Consider the following 18,825-nt stretch of genomic DNA (forward strand, 5'->3'; position numbering starts at 1 on the left):
CAGAAGACAAAAGTAGCAATGCCACAATCACCTACCTTTAATCACAGGAAGTCATTTCTAGAAACCAAAGCTACCAGCCTGTCCTCGGCCCTCAGAATCAGAACCTCTCGAATGGGGTACCAGAATGAGGGCTTAAAAGGTGTTCCCAGATACCCACATAAACACAGAGTCTGAGTTTTGAAAGAACCACAGGTGATTCCTATAATATGATATGTCTAAGAACCAGACACAGGGTACTTGAATTTTGGGAGAACCTTCTAATAGAAGATAGAGAAACTGAAACTATCAACACTTGATACAAGAACCTAAACTATAATAATCTAACTAGAATGGTTCTAAGATTTAAAAATCCCTTCCTTGGGGCTGATAAAGGGCTCAGGGGTTAAAAGTATCTACTGCTCATTTGGTGCTCAGCATCCACAATGGTGACTCACAACCACATGCAATTCCAGCTCCAGGGAATCCTATGGCCTCTGAGGGCACATCACACACACACACACACACACACACACACACACACACACACACACACACACAAAACTTAAAAAATAAGTGCCTGGTGTGGTGGTATATTCTAGCATCCAGGAAGCAGAGGCAAGTGAATCTCTGAGTTGAGGCCAGCCTGGTCTACATAGTGATATATTTTCTAACAAACAAACAAACAAATAAATCTTAAAAAAAAACACTCATACTTGAACTTGATACTTTTAACATCTCTCTTTTACCCAGAACTTTAATTCTTAGCATTTAAAATAGGAGCTGACCCAGGGCCCTTCCAATTCCAATTGGTGGCTTCTCAAGCTTGTTGGGCTGCCAATGACCGATTTAAATTATTTAGATCTCCACTTTAGTTGGTGCTTTGAAGAGAAAGTTTAAGAGAAATAATGTATTTGAAAGTATGTTTCCTAAACTATTTCCAGAAGATATTTCAAGAGCAAACCACTTCTATAGAATTCTCTCTCTTTACCTTTCTTCTTTTCACAGTAAACACCTACCAATCTGGGGAGGTGCTATTAGCATCCAACACAAGTGTATGTGTGCTAGTGAGATTTGCTGTCTGCCAAGCTCTGGAGAAATGCAATGTGACGTGATGTCCATGTGACAGCAGCTCAACAGGCGCAGCCCCAGCATGATAAACTCGCAGAGTTAAACCGAGTTCAGGCAGGATCAAAAGGAGAAGCTCTGCCCACCAATGAGAACCTCAGAAGAAGCCACAGGACACTACAGAAGGCTTGGATAGGAGGCAAATGCAACCCAGATAGGGACAAGTCATAGCTCCAGAGGAGACATTAAACACCGCTATCAGTCCCAAGTTGCTTGTTAGCAGTGGGTGTATCAGATCATCAGACAGCAGATGCCGTGTGGGTGAGGGCAGGAGGATAGAGAGAGGCTGGACTTCTATAACCTGGCTAAGGAACTGCACAAACACCCCAGGAATCAGGTGGCCATGTGCTAGATAGTTTATGTCAACTTGACACAAGCTGGGGTCATCTGAGAAGAGGGAAACTAAACTAAGAAAATGCCTCCATAAGATCTGACTGTAAGGTATTTTCTTAATTAGTGATTGATGGGGGAAGGCCCAGCCCATTATGGATGGTGCCATCCTTGGGCTGGTTGTCCTGGGTTCTATAAGAAAGCAGGCTGACAGAGGGATCAAGGACACCACAAGAAAACCTACAGAATCAAGTAACCTGGGCTCATAGGGGCTCACAGAGACTGAACTGACAACCAGGGAGCCTGCATGGGACTGACCTAGGCACTCTGCATATATGTTACAGTTGTGTAGCTTGGTCCTCTTGTGGGCCGCCTAACAGTGGGAGCAGGGGCTGTCTCTGACTCTTTGACTGGCTTTTGGGACTCTACTCCTCAAACTGGGTCTCCTTGCCCAGCCTTAATACATGGGGAGGTGCTTAGTCTTACTGCAACTTGATATGCCATGTTTTGTTGATAGTCATGGGAGACCTGTTCTTTCAGGAACAGAAATGGTGGAGGAGTGGATTAGAGGGTGGGAACAGAGTGGAGATGGGGGTCAGGGAATGGGAGGAGAGGAGGGAGGGGAAACTGTGGCCAGGATGCAAATAAAAAAGAAAGAAAGAACGCAGGCTGAGCAAGCCATGAGGGACAAATCAGTATGTAGCACCCCACCACCACTACCAGCATGGCCTCTGTATCAGCTCCTGCCTCCAGGTTCCTTCGATGAATGAATTCCTGCCTCACTGCTTTTGATGATGAACTGTGAGCTTTTGATATGGAACTGTGAATGAAATAAACCCTTTGCTCCCCAAGTTGCTTTTGGTCATGGTGTCTCAACCCAGCAATAGTCACCCTAACTAAGACAGGCCATATGAGGTCAACATTACTTGGATTTGGGACTTTCAATGCTTAAACTGTAAAAGGCAAGAGTAAAGTAGGATGTGTTGGTCACTTTAAGACCATATGGTCCAATTTTGATACATTCTGTGATGATCTAGTCCTTAACTGCTCCACACCTGAATTCCCCATTCATAAATGGAATTATTATATAAACCAGGTATGGTAACAGAGACTTGCCATCCTAGTAGTAGAGAGGCTGAGGTGGAAGATCATGAGTTCCAGACCAGCTGGGCATGGTGGCAAATGCCTTTAATCCTAGCACTCAGTGGGCAGAGGTAGGTGTGTGAGTTCCAGGCCAGCCTGGGTTACATAGGGAGACCCTGTACCCTATGCCAAACTGAAACTACTCTGTACGTTCCTTTAGTTTAGAATTTATTTCTATCCTTAAATGTCACCAATTACCAACAACTGAATACCAGAATAAAAGTGGTCCAGGATATTTATTTATTTATTTATTTATTTATTTATTTATTTATTTTTGTGATAAACTTGGAGACACAGGATTAACTAAAAATAAAGGGCTCCCAAAGCTGGAGTTTGCCTATGCTAGGATTTGCTGCTGTGAGAGGAAACTTGAGATGTGACATTTTGGGGTCTTGGTGGGGGGTGTCGAAGTAAGAGGAATAAGGAGAGTATAAATTAGTTCAAATCTAGTCAAGGAACTATTTATAGAAAGAAGTTTGCTTTGCAAACTTCTGTGGCCAGAGTTCAGGGACATTGCCAAGTTGGAATTTAGGTGACTCTGAGAAAACTCAAGAGAGCCCAGGAATTTGACAAGAGTCAGCTTTCCCAGGGGCTAGAGAGACGGGGCTAGAGGCGGCTTTAAGTAGGAAGATAGAGTATAGGATAGAAGAGTAGAATGACCAGATGGATCAAGGCACTGAAGAGCCAGTAGATAGAGAGGCAAGATGGGGGAAAGAAAAGGCAAAAAAGTAATATGACCATGAGCCAAGATGGAGACTATGTGAAGGAAGATGCACTCCAGCAAGGGAGCTGGAGAGGAAGGAGAGAATGAGCCAAGATGGAGACTATGTGGAGGAAGACGCACTTCAGCAAGGGAGCTGGAGAGGAAGGAGAGAATGAGCCAAGATGGAGACTATGTGGAGGAAGATGCACTCCAGCAAGGGAGCTGGAGAGGAAGGAGAGAATGAGCCAAGATGGAGACTATGTGGAGGAAGATGCACTCCAGCAAGGGAGCTGGAGAGGAAGGAGAGAATGAGCCAAGATGGAGACTATGTGGAGGAAGATGCACTCCAGCAAGGGAGCTGGAGAGGAAGGAGAGAATGAGCCAAGATGGAGACTATGTGGAGGAAGATGCACTCCAGCAAGGGAGCTGGAGAGGAAGGAGAGAATGAGCCAAGATGGAGACTATGTGGAGGAGGACACACTCCAGCAAGGGAGCTGGAGAGGAAGGAGAGAATGAGCCAAGATGGAGACTATGTGGAGGAGGACACACACCAGCAAGGGAGCTGGAGAGGAAGGAGAGAACTGAGGCAGGGGGCAAACTGAAAAGAAGTATAAAGTGGCACATACGTTTTAGAATACCTTAAGAAATCCAGTGTTTTGTATGCCAACTTAAAGTTTTTAATGAAAAAAGTGAATTTTCTGGCTAGACCCAAAAGATGGCTCAGAGGGCAAGGGTACATGCCATCAAGTGTGATGACTGGAGCTGCCTCCTTCAAACCCAACTGACTCCTCTAGATGTCCTCTGACCTACACACGCACGTAAGATAAATACATAACAGATAAATGGAGAACATACGAGGGGGCTGAGCCAGATGTGGTGGAATGCACTTGTAACCCCCAGTACTGGGGGAGCAAAGGCAGAAAGACTGTCGCATGTTACAGGCAGCCTGGGAAACACAGTGAATTCTCAGTCAGTTGAGCTTATATAGTAAAATCTTGTCTTACAAAATCCAAAACAAAGATGGGGAAACTGGAATCTGCAGTATGAGTGCAGAGCTGTGAAGCTATGTGTCCTGGTTGGCTTTCTGTCAACTTGAATAAGCTAGACTTACCTGGGAAGAGGATGCTCAATTGAGAAAATGCCTCCATTTTGCCTATAGGCAAGTCTATGGGGTTATTTTCCTGATTAATGATTGATGGGAGGGCAGCCCACTGTGTGTGCTGCTACGCCTAAGCATGTGGTCCTGGGTGCTATAACAAAACTGCTGAGAAAGCCAGTAAGGATCATTCCTTCATGGTCTCTGTTTCAGTTACTGTCTCTAGGTTCCTGCCTTGGGTTCCTGCAATGACTTCCCTTTATGAAATCCCTTTCTTCCCCAAGTTGCTTTTGGCCATTGTCTTAGGGTTTCTATTGCTCTGAAGAGACACCGTGACCATGGCAACTCTTATAAAGGAAAACATTTCACTGTGGCTGGCTTACAGTTCAGAGGTTTAGTCCGTTATCATCATGGCAAGAAGCATAGCGGAGTGCAGGCAGACACGGTGCTGGAGAAGTAGCTGAGAGTTCTACATCTGGATCTGCGGGCAGCATCAGGAGACTGAGACACAATAGGCCTAGCTTGAGCATATGAGACCTCAAAGCCTGCCTCCATAGTGACACACTTCCTAACAGGCCACACCTCCTAGCAGTGCCACTCCCTATAGACCAATCATTCAAACACATGAGTCTATGCGGGCCATTCCTATCCAAACCACCACAGCCATGGTGTTTTTCACAGCAACAGACACCCTAACTCAGACATTGTGCACTTGGAATGTAGGGTTACAGGTGAAAAGTTTGTTGTAGCTGTAAGGTACAAGAAACATGCAGAAGGAATGTGTGAAGAAGCAAAGTACCAAGGGGAAACTATGCTACTTCATAACTGTAATTTTGCTACTGTTATGGATCATAATGTAAATATCTGATACCGGACCTCTGTGGGGGTCATGACCCACAGGCTGAGAACCACTGCCATACAAACTACTGAAGTAGCTGGAAAACAACAGCAAAAAAAAAAAAACAGTGAAAGAGGCAGGTGCTCTGGGGTCCTCACCAAAAAGCTCAAGTGGGAAGCACCCACCCAGGCTTTCCCTGTCCTCAACAGAGTGACAAAAGCTCAGACCCACAGGAAGAGGCAGTGAACTCTGAGTGAGGCAGCATGTGGAGATGGTGCTGTGACTTCTTAGCTGGACCAGGAGGGTCAGAGCCAGAGGCCAGCAGGAGAAAAGAATGAGAAGAGACAAGGCTGGGGCTGGAGAGATGGCACAAGGGTAAAGTGCTTGCTGTGCAAACATAACTGCTCACATAAACAGCTGGGTGTGTGGGGGGGACACATTTGTACCCCAAGTTAGGGTGGAGACAGGTGTATCCCAGTGCTCATCGGCTAGCCAAAAGAAATACATCTTGCTATCACTCTCTGGCCTCCTTAAGTGCCCATGCTGGTAAACATACTCATGTACATTTATACTATACACACACACACACACACACACACACACACACACACACACACACACACACAATTTGTTATCCCAGTACTGGAAGGCGGAGATGGGAAAATACGTGGGCCTATAAACCAGCTAGCCTAGCTTCTTGACCAGGCCCAGACCAATTAGAGACCTGTTTCAGAGGAACACCACCAGATATTGTTGTCCTCTGACCACACACACCCACACCCACACACACACACACACACACACACACACACAGAGTGTGAGCTACAGAGAGGGTGTTCCTGCCAGCAACCCCAGAGAAGCACTGCAGCTTGTGGTCAGGAGCACAGCCTTGGAGGCAGGAAACTGAGAGTTCAGTTCAGACTCCTCCACTTGCTAAGTGACCTAGGGCCCATTGCTTAATCTTCCCATTTGTAAAATGTGGGTAACAATAAACCTCACAAAGCTGTTACGAGGATCAGAAGAGTGGATGTAGGGTGTGGTGATATACACTCACTACATAGTGAGAAGTTACTGCAACAGAAATAGATAACCAAGGAAACAAATATTGAAAGAATGAGAGCCAGTGAAATGGCTCAGTGGATAAAGATGCTTAATGGGCAAGCCTGAGCTTAATCCCTGGAACCCTCTTAGGGTGGAAGGAAAGAACCAACTCCACAAAGTTGTCCTCTGACCTCCACACATGCACTATGGCCTTCAGACCCTCACTCCCATCATGCATACAACAGTAAATAAAATGTATGGAAAGAAGGAATACACACATAGCACTGAGAATGTGACCAGGAATGTCTGCTGAGTATGCTCAGTCAGTGCTGGGGTGATTATGATTAGTAAACACATTGTTCTTTTGTTTCTGGCCTCAGGAAAATACAATTTTAAATCTGCATTTGTCTTATTCACAGGTATATTATGTGATTTTTGTGGGTTCTGGAGGAGAAAGATCTTGCTGAAAATTTTTTTCTAGAGCATCTTACCTGCTGTAGCCCCTAAGAAGCCACAGGAGAAATGGGCTGCTGCTTTGGGATTGTAGGAGGCCTTTAGAAAATGTTAATGCTGTAGGAATAGGGAACACTTTCACAACCAGAAGCTATGTGTTGATATACCTCAGTAGGCAGGACAGAGAGGGTGTGGCTGGGAAAATGCAACCCTGGGCAGAAGATTCTAATTTAGGGTGCTGTCTTGGTGGGACTGTTGTCTTACATGGAGTCTCCAGGGCCCTCGAGATAGTTTAAGCCTGAGAAGAAAAGGGAAACCAGATGGACAGGAAAGGAGCCCAGAGAAGACAGCCTTGTTTATGTCATATTGTTTAGGGACAACCCTGTTAAGACTAGGTGCTGAAATGCTGCACTCAAGACTTGAGGGTCTGCCCCACCTTGTCTAGAGGACTTGAAGGTGATGACCCAGTAGGTTTTATGTGAAATGACTGCGGATATCTTTCCATCCAGTCTGAGGTTGAAGCTGACAGGAATCGGAATGTCAGATTCTCTGGGGCCGCCGACTTCTAGGTTGCTGCCGTTTCCTAGCAATCCAGGGCTTGTGCCAAGTCACTGCACAGGCACAAAACTGCTGGTGGGTTTCCCTCGAGAGGAAATAGTTCATTGGAGCCTCACTGTAGAAACCAGCACAGGCAGGTAAAATGTTTTTTATAATTGCCACTAGGAAAAAGAGAGGGCCCAGGGGGACTCTTCTGCCCAAGGGACCCTCTCTAGTTATAACCTAATTTGTTGTGCGTATGTAGATCATGTGGGTGGAATTTATCCTTCTGAGGTATCAGGCTAGATTGTTTTCAAATTGTGTGGAGACTCTAAGAAATGGAAGTTACTGCATTTTCCCACCATGCTCTGTGGTTCAAATGTGAGGTTTTGAGATAGAAACTGACACCTGTCACTATATGGTGGGGTCTGTTTCCTTTTTTCCCTATTGGGGTTGTACATGAAGCCTCTGCAGTTCTGGAATTGAGGTTTGTGTTTTTGATAAGGACAGTTCTATGGCGGAAGAACAGGAAACTGGAAGCTAGTTGTCACTGAAGAAGCTTCTACAGCCATTCTGATCTATGATCATTCTGGAATTTAAGTTCATTTGCATGTGGTAGAGCAGTGCAAATAAACCACAGAAAAACCTCAGCAAGTTACCCCTAGTGGTAAAAAATGGCAAGGCAAAAGAGTTTTCTGGCAAGAAGAAGGTATTATATGCAAGGTGAAAAAGATGAATCCAACATGTATAACTAAAATGAACTTTGAAATACAAGAACTAGGTATAAACACCATTTGAAGTGGTTTCCTGAAGGAGTCAAACCAAATGCTATTTTTCATGCTTTATAGGGGTTTAATTGTCTTAACTGAATGCGATTCTGAGGTCAGAAAGCTAAATAAGCCCCTTCCATACATCCTTGGTATATTTGTACCTACAGCATGGTGTGTTGCATGGTTTGCTGAATTTCAAGAGATGTTTAAGGGCAGGCTAAGGGTATAGCTAGAACCGTGAAGTGCCTGCTTAGCCGGCTTGAGGCCCTGAGTTCAAACCCAGCAACTCCCCTTACTAAACAACAAACAAACAAATCATCCTGAGGTTGAAGCTATTTAACAGAAATGTCTGAAATGAGCAAGGAGATTGGGGGGCTTCTGGGTCCTTTGCATGAGGAGCTAGCAAGATGACAATTTCTGCAGTGTAAAGAATAGGATGATCTGGCTCAACAAGCACCCCCAAAAATGCATACCCTGAAACTCAATTCCTGCTTCCTCAGAATGCAAATAGACCTAGGGCCTTTAAATAGACAACTGTTTTGAAATGCAGCCATTAGTGTGGGCTCCAATCCAATCAGACTGGTTATCTCACAAGAAGTTTGGCTGGGTGTGGTGGTACATGCCTCTAATCTCAGCATTTGGAAGGAGGATAGTCTGGGCCAAATCATGAGTTGAAGACTGGCCTGCTGGGTTACCAATGGAGATCGTGTCTCTTAACAGTGTCAAACAACAGTAACAGAAGAGATCTGGACAGAGCTAGAGAGAGGACATATATGCATGCCCAGAGAGATGACTGTGTGAGACTGGGTAAGAGGGTGACATCTGCAAGGCAAGGAGGTAGGTCAGAAGAAACCACACCTGTCCACACTATGATCTTTGGCTTTAGCCTCCAGAAGTTGATGAAAACTAGTGTCTGTTATTTAGGCAGCAGTCTGGCATTTTGTGTGGCCACCGTTGTGGACTAATACAGACAGAACAGATGTCATCCAATAATGACCTGCAATTAAAAGGGTCTAGAAAAGATTGTGATCATCTCAGGGTACTTCTAAGATTCAGGTTTCTTAAAGTCTATAAACTATCAACCTCAGACTCTCTTGTAATAAGTTTTTGTTTGTTTGTTTGATTAGTTGGTTTTTGAGACAGGGTCTCTTTCTGTATCTACATAGCCTTGGCTGTCTTGGAACTCACTACATAATCCAGGCTGGCCTCTAACTCACAGAGATCCACCAGCCTCTGCCTCTGCCTCTGAGTACTAGGATTAGAGGTGTGCTCCACCATGCCCAACATTCCTGTAATACTTTGGAAAATGCACGTCCCCGGGATCTAGTGTTACAGTGTTCTTCTGTGTATCTGGGCTCTTATTGTGCTGAAATGTCCCAAATGATGCTTTTGAAAACCAAAGCTTGAGCTCCACTGCTTGGCTCTCGAGCACTAATTATCTCAAGTGCTAGAGTAGGCAGTGTTCAGGCAGATGTTCTACCATCTAGGAAACAGATGTAAATCTTATTGTTAGTTATCAGTGTCAGTGGGTACCACAGCATGTGGGAAAGCTGAATGAGGTGGAACAAATGGAACCCTTGAAGGAATTTACATTTGATTCTGGAAATATGATCCTCACCTATCTTCCTTAAGGATATAATGGCACAATTTGAACAGTCATCTTCAATACATGTGATTACACTTCTCTCTTTAGGTTTATATTTAAAGGTCCAATATCTTGGTGCCTAAATAGACAAAGGGAGAACAGGAATTGAATCAGCATATCTAACCTTTCTATTGCTTTTTTTTTTCTGTTGTTGTTCTCCTCCTCCTCCTCCTCCTCCTCCTCCTCCTCCTCCTCCTCCTCCTCCTTCCTCTTCTTTTTTGTTGTATTTCAAGACAGGGTTTCTCTGTGTAGCCCTGGTTGTTCTGGAACTCACTCTGTAAACCAGGCTGGCCTCTGCCTTTCAAGTGCTGGGATTGAAGGTGTGTGCCACCACCACCAGGCTGTTGTGCTTTAATCATACCCTGAGCCTTGAAAATGCAAGTGAGCTATATCCCTAGCATGCCCTGTACTGTAAAATATATTTGTGAAGTAGATAAATGATAATAATAGCTATAAAGGCTAAATATACATAGAAAGGATAAATATTCCGCATGGGTTCTATGCAGAATGGAAATTTAAAAAAAAGTATTTCCTTGTGGCATAAGGCAACTTTTCTTACTTTCGTTTCTGGATCAAAGAGGGAGAGAGAAGAGAAGGAGGGTTGATGAAGCATGAACATTTTTTTTTTGGTTGTTTTTTTAGGACAAGGTCTGACTCTGTCACCCTGGCTGGCACAGGACTCCTGCTTCTCCTGCTGTAGCCTCGCTAGTACCAGGATTATAGATGTGCACCACACTGGGCTTGTACACTGTCAAAGTAGGCAAAGTAATACTCCTTCAACTATGGCAGTGCCTTAGAGACATTCAAAAACTGCCATGCTAGCTGAGCATTGTGGTTCAAATCTGTATTCCCAACACTGGGGACACTGAGGCAGGAAGATTGTTGTGTGCTGTGCGAGGCCTGCCTGAGCTATGTTATGAGCTCCAGATCAGCCTGGACACAGAAAGTAAGGTCTAGTCTTAGGAAGAAACAAACTGCTGCCCTATTCACAAGGCTTTATTTATTTATAGACAGGGCCTCACTCTGTAACCTATAGTGTCCCAGAACTTGTGTAGGAACTCATTCTGTATCCTAGGCTAGCTCCAGCTCGCAGCAAACCTCCTGCCTCTGCTCCTCAAGTGCTGAGATTACAGACACGCGCTGCCACACCCAAAAAGGGACACCGGGTCTGTAAGAACTCTTGGTTTTGGTGGTTTGTTTTGTTTTAAAACAGAACTTTAGGCATGACATCTGTTTGTTTTCCTTATGGTGTCCAGCCTTTAAGCCCAACTCAGCTAATGTCCTAGTAGTCACCAGGCCTGGTTAGAAGTTCCTATGGCCATTGTATTCAGTATCAGGCACATGGCTAATTATTTTTCTTCCTAGATTAACCCATTTTAGTGTCTCTGTGCAGACCACTGGGTTCTCACTGGGTCCTGTCCCTCACCGTGTGTGTGTGTGTGTGTGTGTGTGTGTGTGTGTGTGTGTGTGTGTGTGTGTGTGTGTGTGTGTGTGTGTGTGTGTGTGTGTGTGCTTAGCGGGACTGAAAATCTTGTCATTCAGGTTCCAGGTGCTTTCCAGAAACAAGAATTCTGGCACTTAGAAGAATTGATTTAAAAACGCTAGACCGTAATACCTTGGGGAGGATCCGAAGAAAAGCCCTGAGCGCAAGCGGGTTTCTTTAGGAACGAAAAGGAGAAAGCGTGCCAGCCTGGGCAGCCAAGGAGCCTCAACAATGCCGCGCGGTCCTTTCGGCTGAAAGGGGTCCAAGCGGGCCCGGTGCGCGTGGAGGGCCGGCCTTCTCTCCAGACCTTTCGGTGCAGCCTTCTGCCCCCGACTCGGGGCTCGGCGAGGTCCGGGCCTAGGCCGGGCGGCCGGGGCGCCCTGAACGGCGGCCCGGGGGGTCCGTGGAGCGGGCGGCGCCGCGCCTTCGTTAGAGGGCGCTCAGGGGCGCCGCCGCTTCCTCCCGCCGCCCCTCCCGCCAGCCGGGAGCCCTGGGGACCGAGTCTGCACGCCGCCCGGGACCCGGAGCGGGGAGGGCCGCGCCGCCGCCGCCGCCGCCTCCTTCCGCTGGCCATGCATTCTTCCGGCTCCCGCAGCCCGGGCCCGGCCCCGGCCTGCCCGAGGTAACCTGGGGCGCGGCGGGCCGGGGCCGGGAGGCGCTGGGGGCGGGGAAGGGTGCCGTTGGTCGCGTGGCCTGCGAAGGAGGCGGCGGCGTCCCGAGGGCCGAGGGCGCGGTAGGCCCCGGGGAGGAGGCGGGGGCGCCCGGGCATCGCCCGCCTCCCCGGGACCCGCCCCGGTGACAGGTCCGGCCTCTGAGTCCCCACCGCGCCTCTGTCCGCAGGCAGCCGCGAGGGGACTAGGGCGCCCGCGCGCCCGCTCGCGCCGCGCCTCGGGCCGCCTGGGCCGCCGCAGCCGCGTCCATGACCGCGACCCCCGGGCCGGGGACTGCCGCCGCCGCCGCCGCCGGCCCTCGGCCCTGTCGCCGCTCGCCGCCCGCGCCCATTGAGGTGAGCTCGCTCGCTGGAGAGACTCGGCTGAGGGGAGCGGGCTGAGGGGAGCCTCCCGAGGAGACCGGGCTGAGGGGAGCTGGCTTGGGGGAGCAGGCTGAGGAGACCGGGCTGAGGAGACCCGGCTGAGGGGAGCGGGCTGAGGGGAGCGGGCTGAGGGGAGCGGGTTGAGGAGACCGGGCTGAGGGGAGCGGGCTGAGGAGACCCGGCTGAGGGGAGCGGGCTGAGGAGACCCGGCTGAGGGGAGCGGGCTGAGGAGACCCGGCTGAGGGGAGCGGGCTGAGGAGACCCGGCTGAGGAGACCCGGCTGAGGAGACCCGGCTGAGGGGAGCGGGCTGAGGGGAGCCCGCTGCGGCGACCCCGAGGCCGCCCCTCTCCTCACCTGGGGAAACCTCTGCCTGCGCCTCCGCCGCCGGGCGTCGCGGGCTCCGCATCCCTCGCCCCTCGCTCGGCTTCACCCTCTGGGTCCCGCTCCCCTCCCCCTCCCGCCGGCTTCCTCTCACCTTCATCCTCCTTCCTGTCCCCCTCAGAGACCAGGGAAAGCAAAGCCCCGCCGCTGCGGAGCAGCCCTTGGGGAGCCCCGGGAAAGGCATGGCCGGGTGCGCAGGGGCGGCGGTGGCGGGACCCCGTGCTCCGTCCGGCAGGTCGGGTCACCGAGACACCCAGGCTGTCTGGCGGAAGCCAGGCGACCGCAGTGGACGCGGCGCTGCCGCCGGGTAGCGGGACGGCTTTATCGTTGGCTAAATATACTCCGCCGTGGCCCATGCCCCGCGGAACAGCTCCCGTGACCTTGTGCGGCGCCTCCCTCCTCTCGGTCCCCCTCTCTGTCCCCCCTCTGGAATTTGACCTCGAGATCGCCCAGTGTCGCACCGGGAGAGCTTAGCCCCTCGCGTTTTCTCCTCGTTCTGTGCTGCGGACTGCTTTAAAGGTGTTGCATCCATTTTCCTTTTGAAATGATTTTTTCCTTTCATCCCCAGAAAGACAGGACCGACGCCAATGTGAGAATGGCTGTGACCGTGGAAGAAGCTCCGTGGCTGGGCTGGACCGTAGCGAAAGCCCTGATGAGATTTGCCTTCATGGTCGCCAACAACCTGGTTGCTATCCCATCCTACATCTGCTATGTAATTATACTGCAGCCCCTCCGAGTGCTGGACAGTAAGCGCTTCTGGTATATCGAGGGACTCATGTACAAATGGCTTTTAGGAATGGTGGCTTCTTGGGGATGGTATGCAGGATACACAGGTAAGAGCACTTTAATGCATTTGAACCAATTTGCAATGCATAAGTCAGGAGCCATGATTGAGTATTTATGCTTTGGGTTGAGAATGCTTTGGCTATTGGGAAAAAAGTCTTTGTTGGATTTCTCATCAGAACCTCAGCCAGGAAGCCTGATGTTATCAGAAATATAATTTTATAATTAAATATTGTTGGTAGATTCCTTAAATAGTGTATTTTTAATGTGCTTGACATCGACTTATTAAAAAATGCTTTGCAAAAGCTATCATAGAGGAATAGGAATGCATTATGTAGGACTTTAAGGGCTTACAAAGTGAAAATGTAAGATACTGGTCCATAAACATTGAAATTTAGAGAAGCCATGGAGTCATGTTTCTGCTAAGACAGTTTAGTAAGTTTTTTCATGCAACGTGGTACTGCACTGTGTTAATGTTTTAAGCCAAGCCCCCTTATTTCTGTTAAGTATATTTCTTTTGTTTTCTAGAATTTATATTTTATCTCATAAATCTGACATTATTAAAAATTTTTAAGTTGTTATGTGTCTTAATTTGCCCTGGGTGTCTTTAAATGGGTTTCTGTTTTTGCTTTTAAACTGCACTGGGGCGAAGGAGTGACCCATGCTGAAGTGGAGTACTCCTGAGAAGTGGTGTTCATCTTCTACTGTGAACATTACCTGTTTTGAGAGCTTCCATTTCTGCCCAAGTGCTGTCTTCTTTTCTCCCCTTTGATTGATTCTTTTCTTGACTCTTGCTTCTTTAAGATTAAAACAATGCATAAAGAGGTGAGGCTCCTGGCACTTGTGACATGTGGAAGCTTTTCTATGGAAATAGAAAACTGGTGGCCAGGTGCCTCGGCAACTCTGCTGCATAATAGTTCATAGCTAAGAAGAGTAGAGGGTACTGTAAGGGTCGAGAAGCAGACCAGTTCTCCATTTTAAGTTCTCTCTTCCTCTTGCCTGCACAGCCTGTATCTGCAGATTTTATCCATACACCCCAGAAAGACTGACGGCACACGGGGGTCTGGCAGACTTCTGCTGTGTGAGAGAATGTTCTCTGTTGCCCCGGATGAAGGCTTTTCCCCGTCCATCACTGATATCCATTATTCTGTGAGCCCAGGGGATAGTATATGCATTGCTTCTTTGTAATGAGCTGTTGAGATTCCAGTGCTTTTTTTGGGGTACAGTGGTGAGCACCTCATCCTTTTCAGTGCCTGGTAGCAATCGCCGTGGTAGAGAGAAAGATGAGGCTCCTCCTGCCTGTGGTGCTGAGTCTCATCTTCATTGCATTGCTCTCTTAAGAATGGCTTTGCTTAGTGTAGCTGACTTCCCCAAATATGCTGTGTAATAACTGGTGGGTTTTAAATCAGCTTATAGGCTTTCAGAAACAGCTGTTTTTATACTTAAAAACAATGAATAACTGAAATACTTGTACTTGTATGTAATACATATTTATGGGTGTCAGCCTGATAAAGAAATTAGCCATTGACCTTGAGATTATGAGAAACATGGTAAGTACTGCTGCCTGAAGTTAATCACCTATGGTCACAACTTGGTAGCAGTGTCCTTTTTCTGTTTTTCTTGAGACAAGATTTTTGTGTGTGTATCCTAGGCCACCCCTAAACTCACACTGTAACCCAGACTGGCACTGCCTCAGCTTCCCAAGTGCTGGGATTTCTGTACCTGCCTCCAGTGTGTTTTTAAGCAAAGATTCTTGGGGCATCTTCTTTACTGACTACAGATCTATGAGGATTTTTTGCATTCAGCTTAATGGTCATGGTGTGAGCTCTATATTTCAGTCTCTTTGAAACATTTGCTCTTCTTCAGGCTACTGAATGTTGGCAATTTGATTAGTTCTCATCAAATTTTAGTTTGCATATTTTCATTGAGTTTTTTTATGAGCAGAACACTTGATTATGGAAAGTCTGGTCACAGTCTGATCATAACAGAACAGTTAAGAAGTCAAACAAAGTAGGAATGACTTTTGTTGAAAGCCTGAGTAAAGTCTAAAGAGGCTAACCTACATAGAAGTTAATGAGCTCCTTTCTTTGCATTATGTATCTCATTTCTTTCCTTTCTATCAAGAGGACAGTAGGCATTTTGTTTACCTTTCTCTGTAAGTTTTACAGATGGAAAATTGAACAGTGTCAAAGGAATTCTCAGAAGATCTGCTCAGTAGCTTGGTATTAGAATACTTGCCTAACATGCACAAATTTCTGGTACTACAGACAAACAAGCTTCCTTGTTAGTATAAAGGAAGATTTATTGAAACTCCATGACGAGGCAAAAATCACAAAAAACGAATCCTTCAAACATACGTGATTCTTGCCCCATAAGCCCATGAACCTTTCTTTGTTTTTTCTTTGGAGATCCTTTTGTTAGTGCACCTGCTCATCAACTCATGTATAGGTTGACACCTGACTCGGTGTCACAGAAGTCATTCCTACACTGTTTGCTGTCCTGACTGTCCTGTTAGGATCATACCAACAAGTCTAGTGTGTTCATGTTTCAGAATAAAAATTGCCAACATTTTGTTGAAAATCCACTTAGAAGGAATTTTTAAATATCAGTTAGAAAGCTGAAAAGTGAACACTGGTTTATAATGACAAATTTTCAAATTGTGGTATTTCAGTGTAAGGCATGATGACTGCTCAGCTGAGGACTATGGTGATCCTTTAACCTACCCTGATCTATATGGTAGCAGCTAGCTGCATATGAATTAGTTAAAACAATATAAAATTGAAATTCAGTTTGGTTACACCTACATGTCAACACGCAGTACTGGGTGGCTTAGGGGCTCCTGAACTAACAAATACAAACAGATAAAGAACAGTCTGTCATCGTAGAAAATTCTACTGGACAGAACCAATAAATAGTCCTATGGCTTCTTTCTTCTTCTTAGGAAAATTGTATTTTCTATTTTATCAGGAGAACATCTTTTTCTTTCTTTTTTTTAATTTTTATTTTATAATTAATTTAATTTTACATATCAGCCACAGATTCCCCTGTCCTCCCTCCTCCCACCTGAGAACATCTTTTTCTTGATCTAACAAATTTCTGGGCTGGGGATACAGCTTAGTGATAGAATACTTGCTGCATATGTAAATAAATAAACAGGTTCCTTTGGGATATACAGGAAGATTTATTAAAGTTCTGTGAAGAGGCAAACAAAATGAGTCCTTCAAACACACTTATGATTCCTGGATGAGGAATGATAAGACCCATAAGCCCAAGAAACATTTTTGTTATTGTTGATTGTTTTTTGAGACATGGTGTCATTATGTTGATATGTAATCCTGGAACTCACTATATACACATACACACACACACACACACACGTATATATATATATATCACAGGCTGGCCTTGAATTCATGGTGATCCTCCAGCTTCAGCCTCTCACATGCAAGCTGAATTACAAGCATAAGCCACCATGCCTGGCTTCCCAGAATTTTGTGTTTAGTTTTGTCTTCTCAGAGATGAAGAAGTACCTATAGACACAAAAGATAGGAGATTTTCTGGTCTGTCTACCTTTTCTGACTTTGTCTTGTCAGATGAACACATTTCTTGAAAGGACCCTAAAGACCATGGGGTTTGTGCAGGCTCACTTGGTAATAGGAGTGGTGAAATTGCAACCACTAGCTTTTCAGCGGCAAATGATGGACAGCCATTTCATACTGGGACAAGCTTTATACTGTTGGCCCTAATACTGTGAAGGCAGTCTGAAAACTACTAGCTTAGCCAGTGGTCTACTTCTGTATGCATTACTTGGGTCTGTAAGTCAGCCTATCTCTCCTCCAATTTAAGTGAAGACTAGCAAATTTCAGAGAGTGCATATATATAAAAGAAAATGTGCTTATATAAGGTAGTTTTAACTTTCGTTCACTTATTTTGGTAAAGTCATCGTTATTCAAACACATTTAATTAAAGTCTCAGTACATTAAACAGTTTAAAGATATTCATTGTAAGTGGAAGCTCCAGAATTTCTACAAAGGACAGAGTCTGTCTGGGCAAGGAGCTTGGGGGCTTGCTGCCGAGCTGGCTTTGCTTAGCAAATGCTGTTTTCCTTAGATAGATATTTACCTGTGTTGGTTTGAGGGAAAGCTGATGCCGATTAAGCTGTTTCTTCCTGAGCCAGGCTTCAGTGGCACTATATGTTCAACTTTGTGGGTTATTTGACTATTTGGTAGTGTATGTCTGCTGAGCTGTGCTGAAGAATGTGTGGGATATTTTGTTGTTATTTAATTTAATTTTATTCTTTACTGTAAGTGAAGGTAGTATCTGAAAAGTATTATTCTGACGGGAATGCAGCTTGGAACTCTTGAGTCAGTGATAATGATCCTTCTTACCTCACTAGTGATCTTGCCTGTGACCTACAAGATCTTCTTTATAATTCTAGAGCCTGATTGATTGCCTGATGTTTGTAAGGTGCTTGGTAAGTGTGTTTATATGTATATTTGAGATAGAGTCTCATGTTCCAGGCTAGCCCAATTCACTGTGTAGGTAAGGCTGGCCTTAAACTTCTGACTGTACTGTTTCTACCTTCCAACTGCTGGAATTATAGATTTATGCCACTCCATGAGGTCTGTTTTTTTTTTTTTCAGGAGATGGAAGCTAGCGCCACATACATGTGGTTTGAAGCCCTCTACCCTAGAGTCCAGCTTTCTCTTTCTTCTTGAGTAACCTCTTTCCTGTTTTTTTTTTTTAAGAAAAAAAAATTTTTCATTCACTGATTGCCTTCCTGATATAAAGGTGGCTGCAGGCTACAAAATATGAACCCTAAACCAGATCATATGAAATTAGTATTTTTCATTTAATGTGTTTGTTTACTTTTAAACAGTGTCTTGCTATGTAGCTTTGGCTGGCCTGGAACTCACCATGTAGATCTGCCTGACTCTGCTTCCCAAGTGTTTGGCATTAAAGGTGTGCAGCACCATGGCCAGCCCTTCCTCATTTAATGTTTTTATTGAGCTTGTACCTGTGTGTGGGAACAGGTGCCCTGGAAGTATTTAGATGCATAAGACATAATTCTCAGCAGCACCGGTAGGGAGACAGTGAGACAGTGTACCAAAGAGGACATGGACTGAATGGTGCGCTGTAGTGGAGATGTTCTGCTGCCTGATGAATGGCAGAAGTAGTAGGCGGTGAGAGAGACTGATTTCCTGGTTTGGGGGCTTTCCACTGCCCCATTAGGGAAATCTTTCTCTGTAGGGTTACCCCCTAATTCTGTCATCAGCACTTACAATAAATTTAAATATCTGAATAATTTGTCAGTTTGAAATTTGTTATCTTTGTGGCAACGATATTAGTTAACACTGAACCATAAGCTGAGTAGTTCTTTGCACTTCCGTTTAATGAGTTTGCCGTTTTATTTCATCACTTCCCTATTTACGTCATTTCGTACTTACAGCAGTTGTATTATACTATTATTATCCCCTCGCCTTT

The 18,825-nt window shown here is 45.9% G+C and overlaps 1 protein-coding gene and 1 long non-coding RNA gene across 17 annotated transcripts in view; one reads left to right on the top strand and one right to left on the bottom strand.

Moving 5' to 3' along the window:
• The window catches only part of LOC128110163 (uncharacterized), a 73,056-nt gene extending 60,311 nt beyond the window's left edge, over nucleotides 1-12,745 (bottom strand). For 8 of the 11 annotated variants that reach the window (XR_008218120.1, XR_008218121.1, XR_008218122.1 and 5 more), the window contains exon 1: nucleotides 12,532-12,634. This is a non-coding gene — a long non-coding RNA (uncharacterized LOC128110163). The other 3 variants (XR_008218118.1, XR_008218119.1, XR_008218115.1) reach the window with 3 other exon arrangements.
• Nucleotides 11,574-18,825, top strand: part of Lpgat1 (lysophosphatidylglycerol acyltransferase 1) — a 59,516-nt gene continuing 52,264 nt past the window's right edge. The window contains exons 1-2 of one of the 6 annotated variants that reach the window (XM_052738026.1): nucleotides 11,574-11,765; nucleotides 13,131-13,391. In XM_052738026.1, coding sequence (XP_052593986.1) covers nucleotides 13,154-13,391 — 238 coding nt within the window. In that variant the 5' untranslated portion in view covers nucleotides 11,574-11,765; nucleotides 13,131-13,153. Of the gene's footprint in view, nucleotides 11,766-12,019; nucleotides 12,150-12,676; nucleotides 12,794-13,126; nucleotides 13,392-18,825 lie in introns of those variants that run through there. The other 5 variants (XM_052738027.1, XM_052738022.1, XM_052738024.1 and 2 more) reach the window with 5 other exon arrangements.

Source organism: Peromyscus californicus, unplaced genomic scaffold (genome assembly GCF_007827085.1).
Source record: "Peromyscus californicus insignis strain IS unplaced genomic scaffold, ASM782708v3 Scaffold_14__1_contigs__length_90479793_seg_2, whole genome shotgun sequence".
Taxonomy (NCBI): Eukaryota; Metazoa; Chordata; class Mammalia; order Rodentia; family Cricetidae; genus Peromyscus; species Peromyscus californicus.